This window comes from Phascolarctos cinereus, unplaced genomic scaffold, assembly GCF_003287225.1.
Source record: "Phascolarctos cinereus isolate Bilbo 61053 unplaced genomic scaffold, phaCin_HiC Scaffold_5;HRSCAF=322, whole genome shotgun sequence".
Taxonomy (NCBI): domain Eukaryota; kingdom Metazoa; phylum Chordata; class Mammalia; order Diprotodontia; family Phascolarctidae; genus Phascolarctos; species Phascolarctos cinereus.
Window position 1 is genome coordinate 41083749 of NW_027555958.1, and position 12396 is coordinate 41096144.

A 12396-nucleotide genomic window follows, 5' to 3' on the forward strand; every position below is an offset into this window, starting at 1 on the left:
CTGAAGTACAGTAAGGAGCGTGGGGAGGAATTCCCCAAGTGGCACAGAAATAGCTAAAGAATGGATAAGCGGGGCAACGGTGAGTGGGGCAGGAGGGCAATGGGGAAGAAGTGAACAGGGCCCTCCTTGACACACACAGTTGTATTTCCTATACAAACTTGGGTTAGAGGGCTGTCACCATGGCAACCATACTCTCAAGACACCTTTCAGTTACCCTACTTGTGGACTGTTCACAGCAAATTTCTCATCCCAGGTTAACCGAACCCAGACAGGCAACAGATGCTCATATCCCTTTCACTTTCCATCACTCCCTGGAGCCAAAGAGAATAAGGGGGAAAACTTTCTGAGGGAGGGGGAAGAGTACCTCATCCTGCCTTCCAAGACTACAGAAAACGGTGGAGCGTCATGATAGGATCTATGAATATAAGAGATGATTCTTATAAGATGAAAGGTGAATTGGAGAAGGAAGTGGAGGCAGGAAGACCTATTAGGAGACTATTCTAATAACTGACCAGTAATAAGGCTTGGGGCAGCTAGGTAGTTCAATACATAGAGTGTCAGGCCTGGAGTCAGGTAGACTTGAGTTCGAACCTTGCCTCAGACACTTACTAGCTGTGTGACCCTGGGCAAGTCACTTAACTCTATCTGCCTCAGTTCCCTCATCTGTAAAATTAGCTGGAGAAGGAAATGGCAAACCACTCCAGTATCTTTGCCAAAAAAAAAAACCCCAACCCAAATGGGTCACAGAGTCAGGCTTGACTGAAATGACTGAGCAATAATAACACAAAGGAAGCCTTGTATAATTGTGGTGGCAGTGAGCATAGGAAGGAAAGGGACAGATGTTACAGACTCTGTGTGTGTGCGTGTGTGTGCGGATGTGGAAAGGTTTATCTATCCATCCTTCTATTCTTGCAGATAATGGGCAATTGGCAACTTACTGGCTATGTACAAGTCTACTTAACCTCTCTGAACCTCAGTTTCCTTATCTGTAAGATAAGAGTGTTGAAGATCCCTCTCAGCTCTGAATCTCTAGTCCTACAAATGTGTCTGGGGCTCACCAGCAGTTCTTGGGACTTTGTAAGGTCTACACTAAGTGGACAGAGGTGAAATCCCTGTGATTTCTTCCTCTGAATTAAAATATCTCAAAAATAGGATACATTCATTACCCAGAGCTTCTCACTTGACTTGTGGTCATGATAGAAATCATGAGTTCTTGTAGTGTCTGAAATCTTCATGGAGAAAAGCTAGGCTAAGGGTGAAATAGTACTGAGGTTTCCCCTTTCCTACTTCCTAGGCCTGAAGATCCCTCTGTGGAAAAAGGAGCCAGGGGAACTCCTGGATGGAGAGGCGGAAGAGAGTGATGATGAAGAAAAGGAGGATTCAGATGAGGCAGAGAAAACTTCACAGAAGGAAGGAGAGTACTGGGAATCTGGGCAAGAGCTTCAGGATGGCAACGGGAAAGACAAGGGCTCAGTGTCTTACTGCCCACTCCACCAAGAGTCCAGCTTGCCTGAGGTGTCAGACCTGAGGCACTCCGAGAGTGGATTCTGGACCTGGCTCAGTCCCCTCATCCTCCTATCCAACCTGGCTTTCCCCGTGGACAGGTGCTTAGAACAGGGAGCCTGGTCTCCTAATTATTCTTCCTCTTTCTGGAGATATCTGAGAGGGCTGGGCTATTGGTGAGAAAGGAATCAGATACTCCTCGGTTTCTCCATAGTGCTGAAAATCCAAAGGATACTACCAGTCTTGGGAAACGGTAGGCTTCTGTGGGGTGGGGTGGGGGATGTGGTGGGTGTCCTACTTATAGGATCATAAGTTTGAATCTCTTCATGATATAGGGTAGCTATATGAAAATAGGGGTGGTGGTGGTAGAAGGAGGAATCTCTCCTTTTAAGTACCTTAGCTCAGCAAGGCCCAGAGGAGCAGGGTTCTGGTGTTGGCCTGAACAAGGCAATGCTGACCCTCACCTCTCTCCATCCCGAAATCACTAGGAAGAGGATCCTGCCAGGGGAGGTGTGCCTACTGGAGAAGCAGAGGTCTAATGAAGGGCCCTGTTCCCGCTGTGAGATTCTTTTCTGCAGGAAATGCGAGACTCTGCATTGTGACCCTCACTATGTCGAACACTGCATCCTGGACCACTGGGAGGGTGGTGAGTCTCCTGGGAATTAGATACCAGGTGGAAGGAGTAGGGCCATGTCAGGTGGTGCCCAAGCCCTCATCTGTAAGAGGTAGAATGGTATAGTGAATAAAGCATCAGACTTGGAGGCAGAGGGGACTCAGGTTCAAATCATCCCTCACACTAGCTATTTGGCCCTGGGAAAATCATATCTGGGCCTCAGTTTTCCCACCTGTAAAATGAGGAAGCTGGATTTTATAGCCACTAAATCAGCTCTAAATCCATGGTCCTATTATCTCTCATGTTTAAACTGCCATATCCAGCACTTAGACACCATCCCTTAGCTCCTAAATGAAACATACTCTATTCCCCGAACTTAGTTATCCTTTTTGATACAAGGTGTCTTTGATATGACCACATGTGAGGCAATGAACCCTTATTCCTGACACTTAGACCCCACCTGTGATGCTCAGGTCATATGGGATTTGTCAAGCCTGCATCCCTATATCTTCTATCCCGTTTCTCTACTTGGCATTTTGACCCCCTGGGTTGGGGACACTTAGCATGCTTCAGGTGAAGGATCAGAAGAAATCCTGGCCACAATTCAAAAATCCCTAGCTGCCACCCCAACCCATAATACTCAGTCTTCCCATAATCACAGCCTCATTGCCCACCGCTATCTCCAAGCTCTCCTGTTTGACCCTTCTCTCCCTTGTAATAATCTCTTGGCCATTTCAGGTGTTTCAGATCCAGAAGAATTTGAGGTAGAACGAATAAGCCCTTCCCAGGAGCCAATTTTGTTTATGATGTCTCCCCTCCCGGAAGATATTTAGTAAAAGCCTCAGCGCATCAAACAATTCAGTGACAGGGAGAGAGAGAGAGAGAGAGAGAGAGAGAGAGAGAGAGAGAGAGAGAGAGAGAGAGAGAGAGAGAGAGAGAGAGAGAGAGTGTGTGTGTGTGTGTGTGTTTGTGTACATGTGCATGCAAATAGGGCGCTGTTGGATTCCTAGCTCTGCTTGGGAGAGGGCAAGGGGAGACCAGAGGGTTGCCTCTTTTCTGAGTTTTCTCCAAGGTTTGATCTTTAAGCTAATCTGATTTGTCCCTTGAAAGTCAAGTTATGAGTCAGTGTCCAGGGAACTCAGTCCACATCTCACTAAGCCTTGAACCAAAGCCACCTCCGATGGATTCCCATCCCCACCTCAGTAACTAGGCATGTGCCCCAGCTACCTCCTGCCCCGCCTTCTGGTACCAAAATCTATACCAGGATAAAGGGAATATTCCCTTTTATACACAGTGAGAAAATGAGGCAAAGCAAAGCAAATTCTAGTGGTGGGAATGAAACCCAAGTCTTATTTCTTGAAACAACGGTCTGCCCAGTAGGTCCCTCTCCCCTACCTGGGGATTGTCTGCAAAGGGGAAAACTTGGCAATATCAGTAGGCAGACCCAGAGCTTGGGGATAGACATTAGAAAAGGGAGGGGGAATGGTATCAGCAGCTTAACTGCAGGCCCTACACTGGTGGCTGGGGGCAGGGTTAGTATTGGGTGGAGAATCAGCCTCCTCTACTAAGAATCTTAGCTATTTCTGGGGCCTAGGACTTAAGAAATGAGCTCTGTGTGTGTGTGCACACGCGAGTGTGCGCGCCACGCCCCGCATGCGTGTCTTAGACAATGCTGCTATTGTGATTGACAACAGGGGCCAAAGGGAAAGGTGCCCAGCTGACCCTGCATCACGGAGAGATTTTAGTCTTCTACCCTTGAAGTTTGCCCTGCCTTAGAGGGACCAGTGGCCTGACCCTGCTGCTGTTACTTCCCCATGGACCCTTCTAGGGCTGTTTAGCATGGGGTTGGGGAGCAATATTTTTCTAAATCTCGAATAGTCATCCTTTTCTCTTTCCCTCTCCAACTCGGGCTCCTTTCCTCTCCTCTCTCTTTATTCAGGATACATCCATTACAATCGTGTCCACTGGGGCAGCGTCATGCCCTGTTCCTTCCGTTTTCCTTGACTTTCCTTTTGGACACTTTAGCTGCAGAGTGGTCAATCCAGGGCCCTCTTCTCACTCCAAGAAAACCCCACCTAGTTCCTACTGAGGAGTTGGGCACCACGATGATTTTCTACAATAGACTCCCTCTCCATGGCAGAGGAATATGATGCTGGGCATGAGGGTCCTGATTGATTATACAAGAAGCTCAGAACAGAGCACCCCCAGAGTTGGCGTCCCAGCAGCCCATCCATGGAAGCTCTTCAACCCACCGGCCTGTTGCTACTACCTTCAGTGAGATCTGGTCAAAACGCCAGTAGCGATCATCCTGGAAGAAGAAGATGGAGCCTTCAGGCCCAGGCAGTGCCCCTTGGATCTCTGAGGGGACACCATCCCAGTCCTTTAAGCCTCGGGGATAGTAGGGTTCAATCTGTAGCCCTCCATCAGCCAGTACATAGTAGCGAGGACCCTTGAAAAGCACAATGCGGTGTAGGGGTGGGAAGAAGAAGGCTGTATCTGGGTGGCGAGGGAGTCCTCCTGCTCTGCATAGTTGGGGGTAACCTTTCAGTAACCTCGATCCCCGGAACCTCCAACATCGACTCCCTGTGGGAACAGAGAGATAGAACCAGGAGGGCAGAACTAGTATGGGCAGTGGGGCAAGAAAAAAGGATGGGGAGGCAAAACATGGGATAGAAATGGAGGAAGGTCACTTTTAGCAGCTGGGATAGGGATGGGAGAGGAGAATGGTGGCAGAGAAAAGAACCATTGGGTCTATGTTATGGGGAACTATGCATCCCTACTCCCATCCTATTCCGGGCTTCCTGGATATTAGAGGGAGCTAAGAACTAATTCTAAAAATTGGAAGGATTAAAGGGAGACCAGTCAGTGCTATGAAAATAGTGCTGGAGTCTGGTCATAGGACCTGGGATCAGTAAATCACATTTTTTTTTTGGCTTTTTGGTGAGGCAATCAAGGTTAAATGACTTGCCCAGGGTCACACAACTAGTAAGTATCAAGTGTCTGAGGTCGCATTTGAACTCAGGTCCTCCTGACTCCAAGGCCGGAGCTGTATCCACTGTGCCACCTAGCTGCCCCTAAATCACAGATTTATTTAGTGTCTACCATATCCCAGCCAATGTGCTAGGTCCTGGGTTTGCAGAGTCAGAATGAAACACTTCCTGCCTTCAAGGAAGCTTATGCTCCATACCCTTACATAAAATGCACAAAATAGACAGCCATTTTTATTTTTGGAAGGGAGTGGAACTCATGGTTGGGGGATCGGGAACGACCTCAAGAAGATGGCCCTTAAACTAAGCTCTGAAGGATACTGGGAATTCTAAGCTGTGGAGGAAGGAAGAAATGCATTCCAGACACGGAGAACAGAGTGTTGGAGGAATTGCAAGAAGGCTAATGTGAATGGACTACAGATAATTAAATGGGTGGTTAGGTGATGCATCTGATAGAGTACCCTGCCACAGAGTCAGGAAGACCTGAGTTCAAATCCAGCCTCACATACTTACCAGCAGTGTGACCCTGGGCAAGTCACTTAACCTGTTTGCCTCAATTTTCCCATCTGAAAAATGAGCTGCAGAAGGAAATGGCAAACCACTCCAGTATCTTTGCCAAGAAAACTCCAAATGGGGTCCCGAAGAGTTGGATGCAACTAACTGACTAAACAACAAGGTAAAATAAGGCTGGGAAGGTAGGTGGGAGCTGGGTTGTGAAAAGCTTTAAGTGCCAAATTGGGAGCTTACTCAGCCAACACAGCCCCATTCCGTCTTGAGCCCGAAAGATGGAAAATTCTTGCTTTTACTTCTGCCCTACACACACACACACACACACACACACACACACAGAGTTCTAAGGCTAGAAGGGGTCTCAGAAGCCATTTAGTCCAATTTTTCACATTACAGAAGAAGCTGATGATGTGACTTGCCCAAGGTCACACAGTGAGCGAGCATCAGAGAAAGTTCCTACATCGGTGCCCAGTCTCTAACTCTAGAGTTCTCTTCTTACTGCTCCATGTCTCTATGGAGCTCAGACCCACTTGGAAGCCTTGAGTAGGCAGCAGATGGGGGTTCCTGACCCCTTATCCCCCTACCCCCACCCGTTCCCCACCTCTAGTCTGTACCTTTGAAGAAGTAGAAGTCTCCATCATCCTGGGACACAACAGCTGCCTCAATGTTGGGGGGCAGACCGGGCCATTTCTCCTGCAGCAGTTGCGGTTTCGAAGCATTGCCATCAGCCCCTACCTCCCAGAAATTGCTTCCTTTAAAGATGTAGACTCGATGGTCCTTGTCTGCTCCCCATCCCCCCCAAAAAAAAAGATAGAGGAAAAAGATGGAGGAAAGGTTACTTAGGCCCTTCTCTCCTCTGTCGTCCCCACCCCGAATCCTTAAAGGTGCTGTGGTGGAGATCCATCATCACTGCTTCCATTGCTACCTTACATAGAGGCCAAGAGAAGACAAAATCCCAGGGGGTGGTTACATAACGTGAGCAACATCGGCTTGTACTTTGGAATCATTCAGGCAAGTGGGGCCAAATTACCAAACCCAGATTCCCTTCCCAAGACCCAAGTCCTGGGAGTCCCTAGACATTTGGTAGAAGGGTTGGGTGGGATGAGCTTGAGGCTCGGAGCTGAGGATCAGAGTGAAAAAAAATGGCATGAGAAGGATAAAAGGGTCATAGAATCACAACTGGAAGAGACCTCCCTTGGAGGCCAGCTGGTCCAACCCATTTTACAGATGAGGAAACTGAGGCTCAGAAAGGTTAAGACGCTTGTCTGAGGTCACATGAACAGAGACGGAATTTGAACTCAGGTCTCCTAATTACTGAATCTAGTGCCCTTTCTCCAATACCAGGATGGAAGTGGGGGAGGGGCCTTGGGATGCCCGAGGATATAAGGGCAGAGTGTCATCTCACCTGCTGTGATGGTGTCAAAAAAAGAGTGGCAGTAATAGGGTCCTCTCACTCCAGAGGTCCTGTCCCAGGTCCTGGGGGGGTCCCAGTCCTCAAAATTGGTGAAGAGCTTCCCAGGTAGCTGCTCAGTCACCGAGCCCCCCAGGGGCTGTCCTACAGCAATAGAGAAAAGAAAGGCTAATGCTGGGGCTCTGGTTATGCCAGGCTGGATTCACTGTCTAATGTGAGCAGGAAGAGGAAGGAGGGCAGGACAAGGCTGTAATTGTTTCTGGATTTGATGGGGTCAATCACAGCAGTGGTGGACAGAATGCTGGACAAAGTCAAGAAAACAGTTTGAATTCTGACTTTTCCATCTGTGTGACTCTGGACAAGTCACTTAATCTCAGCAATCCTCAATTTGCCCTGTAAAATGAGGGGGTCAGATGAGATGACCTTTAAGGCTCCTTCTAGCCTTAAATCTGTAATTTGAATCGAAACGACAGTAGAAAACCCTGTCCTTTGGGGAGATCCCATACAACAGGGTCACAAATTATAGATTTAGAGCTGGAAGGGACCTTAGAGGTCCTACCCCTTTACTTTACAGAGGAAGTGAAGTGACTGACTTGTCCAAGGTAACACAGGTAGGAAGAGGCAGAACCAGGATTTGAACCCATGTTTTCTGACTCCAAATCCAGAAACTGGCTGCTAAGGGTGAGATATGCCAGGGTCAGGGAAGAACAGAGAGGTCTTTCCAGAGATCACAGGTACAATCAAGGAGAGTTGGGACAGGACCCCCCCCCCCAATCTCCCATGGTAGGCTGATAGGAAGCATTAGATTGAGAAGGGTAGCAGACAAGAGAGAGTATAAGAGGCAATGGGGCCACCAGAGGCAGAAGCATTGGCTTGAACCCTGAAATCTGCTCAGTAGCTTTGCATCTTGGGAATAGGCCTGGACAGCTCTGGGGAAAGCAACTGACTCTCTGTGTCCCACATCAGTAAGCTGTGGAAGTCCTAACAACCTAAAGAGGGAGATTAAAAATTGTTGAGGATGACTGAGGGTCAGGGAGTCTATGGGGAAGAAGCTTGGGGTCGAATAGTTGGGATCTCTGGTGATCAGGAAGTTTAACATTATGGCAAGAGTAGATTTGGGGGCCTGGAGGTCATGTTGTGGGAGATGCTAAGGGTCAGGGATGAGAGGGACTGGAGGTGAAGGGACAGAATGCTGAGTGGCAGCAGGGGAAAAGGGCTTGGCTCCAGGGTTTTGCTGGGGTAGTGTGTGAGGAGGGGGCTGGAAACCAAGGATTCAAGGAGATGAGTGCCATGGAATGGAAAGAATTGGGGACCAGAGATGTGGAGTGCTGATTATCTTGGTGGAAAGGAATGAGAATCTAAGATTGGAATGTTGAGTGTCATGGGGTTGAAAGGGATGGGGAGGTGAGATTGGAACTGGGAGCTGGGGGACTGGGTGTCACGGAGTGGACATGTTGGTATCTAGACGTTGGGAATCAATGGTTGGGATTGGAGGTAGGAGCAAGGACGATGGGAGGGGCTTAGCTGAGGGATGCTCACCATACAGGTTTTGGATGGCCAGGACATCATCCCAGTTCAGCACAGAGTCCCGTCCCAGCCTCTTGTAATAGGGCGCCATGAGAGCCCGAGGAGCAGGGGAGTGGCCCAACCCCAGTGTGTGGCCAATCTCATGGGCCAGCACTACGAATAGGTTCCGACCCCTTCGACTTTTGAAGGACCAACGCTCATCCTGATCGAAGTGTGCCTCCCCACGACGAGGGAGGAAGGCATGGGCCAGGGCGCCTCCTGCAGACACCCAAAGAGAGCAGATCAGTAACAAGTCCTTGTAGGAGGCGGGTAGAGGTGAGCAGGGCAGGTAGGATCATAGGTCTTAGATTTACTGGGGAAGAGGACAATGCCTTCATTTGACAGTTGAGGAAACTGAGTGACTTCACCCAAGGTTACACCAGAACTTAGTGGAAGAGGGGGCAGTAAATACAGGTTTTCTGGCTCAAAATCTGACTCTTTCAAGTCAAAATCTTGACTTCTGAAATCATCTAATCCTCCTTCATTACAAAGTGGGAAACAGACTTGGAGAGATGAAGCAGTTTGACCAGCATCACACGGGTAATATATGGGCAGAATCAGGACTCAGTAGCCACGTCCTTCATGCTACTTGGTGGAAGGGAGTGGGGGGGGTTGGAGATTTGGAGCGATGGAAGATGTGGGGGGGAAGGAAATTCAGGATTTTTTGTTATTTCCACTCTACCACACAAGGAAAGGAAACTGAGCCACTGAGGAAAACAGGAAGGGGTATGTTTGTAGCAAGCAGCACTCTCTTCTCTGTGGGAATGGAGGGAAAGCAAAGGCATGGATTACAGAAAAAATGATTTCTATTTTGCATTCCCACCTCCAGATACAAAGACTTTTATGTCCAATCCTATTTTGGCTCTGGATCATAGATTTCAATGAACTGATGGTTGGGGGAGGTGGCCCTAGGAGAGGACTGGGAGGTGCTAGCCTGGGATTAAGATCTTCCAATTTATTAAGTATAATTCCCAAAGTGAGAAGCCACATAATGTAGTGGGTTGAAAACTGACCTGGTTCATCTTGCCTCTCACACATACTAGCTGTGACCCTGGGAAAGTCACTTAACCTCTAAGACACTTTCTGAGACTAAATTGCAAAGAAGGCATTGACCTGCATTGGTTAGCGGGAGTTCCCTTCCCTGGGAATTCTGGGTAGCAATGAAGTCACAGGACCAGAGACCCATCCCCTCAATCTGTGAGGCAGGTAGAGTCCTCAGGGGAACAGATTACTGTGAACTGCCTGAGAGTGCTTAATGCCTCACCCTCAGTAAAATAACACTTCACAAGGTTTCAAAGCCTCCATAATCACTCAGAGATAGCTAGAAAGGATGTTATAATCCCAATTTCATTGTTGTTCATTCATTTTAGTTGTGTCCAACTCTTTTGGACCCCACCTGGGGTTTTCTTGGCAAAGATACAGGAGTAGTTTGTCATTTCTTTCTCCAGCTCATTTTACAGATGAGAAAACTGAGGCGAACTGGGTTAAGTGACTTATCCAGGGTCACATAGCTAGTAAGTGCCCGAGGCCAGATTTGAACTCAGGTTTTGCTGACTTCAGGCTTGGCCTTCTATTTGCTGCACCACCTAAGAGCTCTCAATTCCCATTTTAGAGATTAGCAAACTGCAGGAGTTTGCTGACAAGGTCCAGTGACTTGTCCAACATCACACAGATAATAACAGAAACCAGTATGAGTGCTGTGAAAAGGTCCACAAAATGAGAGTCAGAGAACCTAGGTTTGAATCCTGGCTCTGCAATTTATAATTTCTGACGTCAGAATCGGCTATGTCACTTAGAGACTTCCTAAGGGCAACTAGGTGGTTCAGGACTCAGGACGACCCAACGCTTCTAACCTATGTGACCCTGGGCAAGTCACATATCCTCTCTTTGCCTCAGTTTCTTCAACTGTAAAATGAGGATAATAATAGCATCTGCCTCTCAGGGTTGTTGTGAGGATCAAATGAGATAACATTTGTAAAGTGCTTAGTAAAGGGGTTGGCTCATAGTAGGCACTTAAATAATGTCCTTCATTCCTCCCTCCTTCGCTTACATCTTTCCTTCCTTCCATCCTTCCTTTCTTCCTTCTTTTCCTTCCATCCTATCTTCCTTCCATCTTCCCTTCCTTCCCTTTTTTCCTTCCTTCATTTCCTTCCTTCCTTCCTTTCTCCCTCCCTCCTTTCTTTTCATCTCCATGAATCCTATCACATCTGTCCTCTTCTCTCCACTCCCATAGTCACCACTCAGCTTTAAATCATCATCCCCTCTCATAGTTCTCAGTGGATTTTTGTAGCCCTTTAAGCTCTGACTGGAGCCACCCAATGTTCAGGCTTAATGTGCATTACTTCCTTTCATGCCCTCTAGATTGCAGCCAAAGTGGCCAATTTTGACTGTTCCCTAGCTGTCCTCCCTCCTCTTTGCGCCTCCCACCCCACCTTGCCTGGCATGCACTCCTTCCTCACCTCTACCTCTTAGAATCCCTAGCTTTGTTCAGTTCTCATTCATTAATAAGCATGTACTAAGCACCCACTGTGTGCCAGGCACATGCTAGATGCTGGAGATTCAAAGACAAAAAATAAGAGTCCCTGCCCTTATGGACGTTACATTCATTTTAGGGAAACAGCACGCACACATATGAATGTACATGAAATTCACAACGGGGGGGAGCATGCTCTAGACTTTCCCCAATCTTGACTTGGGTTACAATCCCATGGTCTAAAGTGAGGATGGGCAGATCTGATGGGAATGACAGGAGTCACATGAGGCGATCCAGGAGGTCAAGAAGCATCTATGGAGGTGAAACCTGTTTAAATCCTCACCCCAGAGGGACAGAGCAGAGAAAGGCCTAGTGGTTTAGTGGAAGGAGGGTTTACTTGGAATCAGGAAGACTGAGGTTTGAACCTTGCCTCTAATGCCTGCTAACTGGGCAGATCAATGAATGCCCCTGAACCTCCAAAAACGGGTCTAATCCTAACCACAGCACTTGCAGGATTAAGGCTCAAATAATGTATGTCCAGCGGTTTGTAGACTTTATATAAATAGCCCATTATCATTATTTAGGGGAAGGGGGTGGGGTGCGGAGGGAATGAAGCCCAGATTGGCCTTCCTTCCCTTGTAGGGGAAGGGAGATAGGGCCACCATCTCCAGGTCTCTGACAGATGCTTTTGGGAAGAAAGGGATTCTGCGGCTCTCTATCTCCATACAGGACAGAACAAAGGGGAAAAAGCTAAATGTGCATCAGGAAAGACTCCAGTGTGATGACAGGAAGAACCGGCCCTGAGTGTGGGGTCAGACTAAAGTGACTGAACAACAACAATGTTGGGGGGCAGAGAATCTTCACCCCAGAGGGGTGATCAGATCCCTCACTGAGAATGTGGGGACATGGGCTGCTAGGAATCTGCCCTATTGGCTTCTTTCTAAGCTAAAAGGAAATGGCCCAACCTTTTGAGATCCAGCTTTGTGGATTTCATTCACTCTTGAAAAGGGGCAAGGGACAGTCCCACCTAATGGTAGAAGGTACAAAGTGTTGTAAGGCTCCCCAGGCTGGAGATCTATGCCCAAATATGTGTGTATTTTTTTGTGTGTGAGCATTTATATATACATCTATGTATATATACATGTGTGTATATGTACACATTTACATGCATTTGGACTTTTCATTGGTGCAGCTATGCCCTCCCTTCCCCCTTGCTGATCTTAGCCACAGATCCCTCACCCACCTTTCCTCTAGGGCTAAGGGATGGGAGTGGGGGATTTCCCAGGGGAAGGAGTTTAAGAGAGAGGCTTACAGGGAGGAGGAAGGAGTCAGC

At 48.0% G+C, this 12396-nt stretch overlaps 2 protein-coding genes across 3 annotated transcripts in view; one reads left to right on the plus strand and one right to left on the minus strand.

Moving 5' to 3' along the window:
- On the plus strand, positions 1-4145 carry CUNH17orf50 (chromosome unknown C17orf50 homolog). The gene is made up of 4 exons (XM_021005928.2): positions 1-79; positions 1295-1604; positions 1992-2149; positions 4056-4145. Exons 1-4 carry the CDS (start codon positions 61-63, stop codon positions 4118-4120), a joined length of 552 nt encoding a protein of 183 aa, XP_020861587.1. The 5' UTR covers positions 1-60; the 3' UTR covers positions 4121-4145.
- MMP28 (matrix metallopeptidase 28) overlaps positions 3438-12396 on the minus strand; it is a 29955-nt gene continuing 20996 nt past the window's right edge. For both annotated transcript variants that reach the window (XM_021005916.2, XM_078154836.1), the window contains exons 5-8: positions 8564-8809; positions 7019-7168; positions 6228-6395; positions 3438-4699 (exon numbers count right to left, since the gene is read on the minus strand). In XM_021005916.2, coding sequence (XP_020861575.1) covers positions 4305-4699; positions 6228-6395; positions 7019-7168; positions 8564-8809 — 959 coding nt within the window. In that variant the 3' untranslated portion in view covers positions 3438-4304. The remainder of the gene's footprint in view (positions 4700-6227; positions 6396-7018; positions 7169-8563; positions 8810-12396) is intronic.

What these genes read in the sequence shown, in the direction of transcription:
- CUNH17orf50 (XM_021005928.2), top strand. An exon ending in CTGGCTTTCCCCGTGGACAG is followed by an intron (nt 1,605 to 1,991) that starts GTGCTTAGAACA and finishes CGAAATCACTAG; the next exon opens with GAAGAGGATCCTGCCAGGGG. An exon ending in CCTGGACCACTGGGAGGGTG is followed by an intron (nt 2,150 to 4,055) that starts GTGAGTCTCCTG and finishes CTCTTTATTCAG; the next exon opens with GATACATCCATTACAATCGT.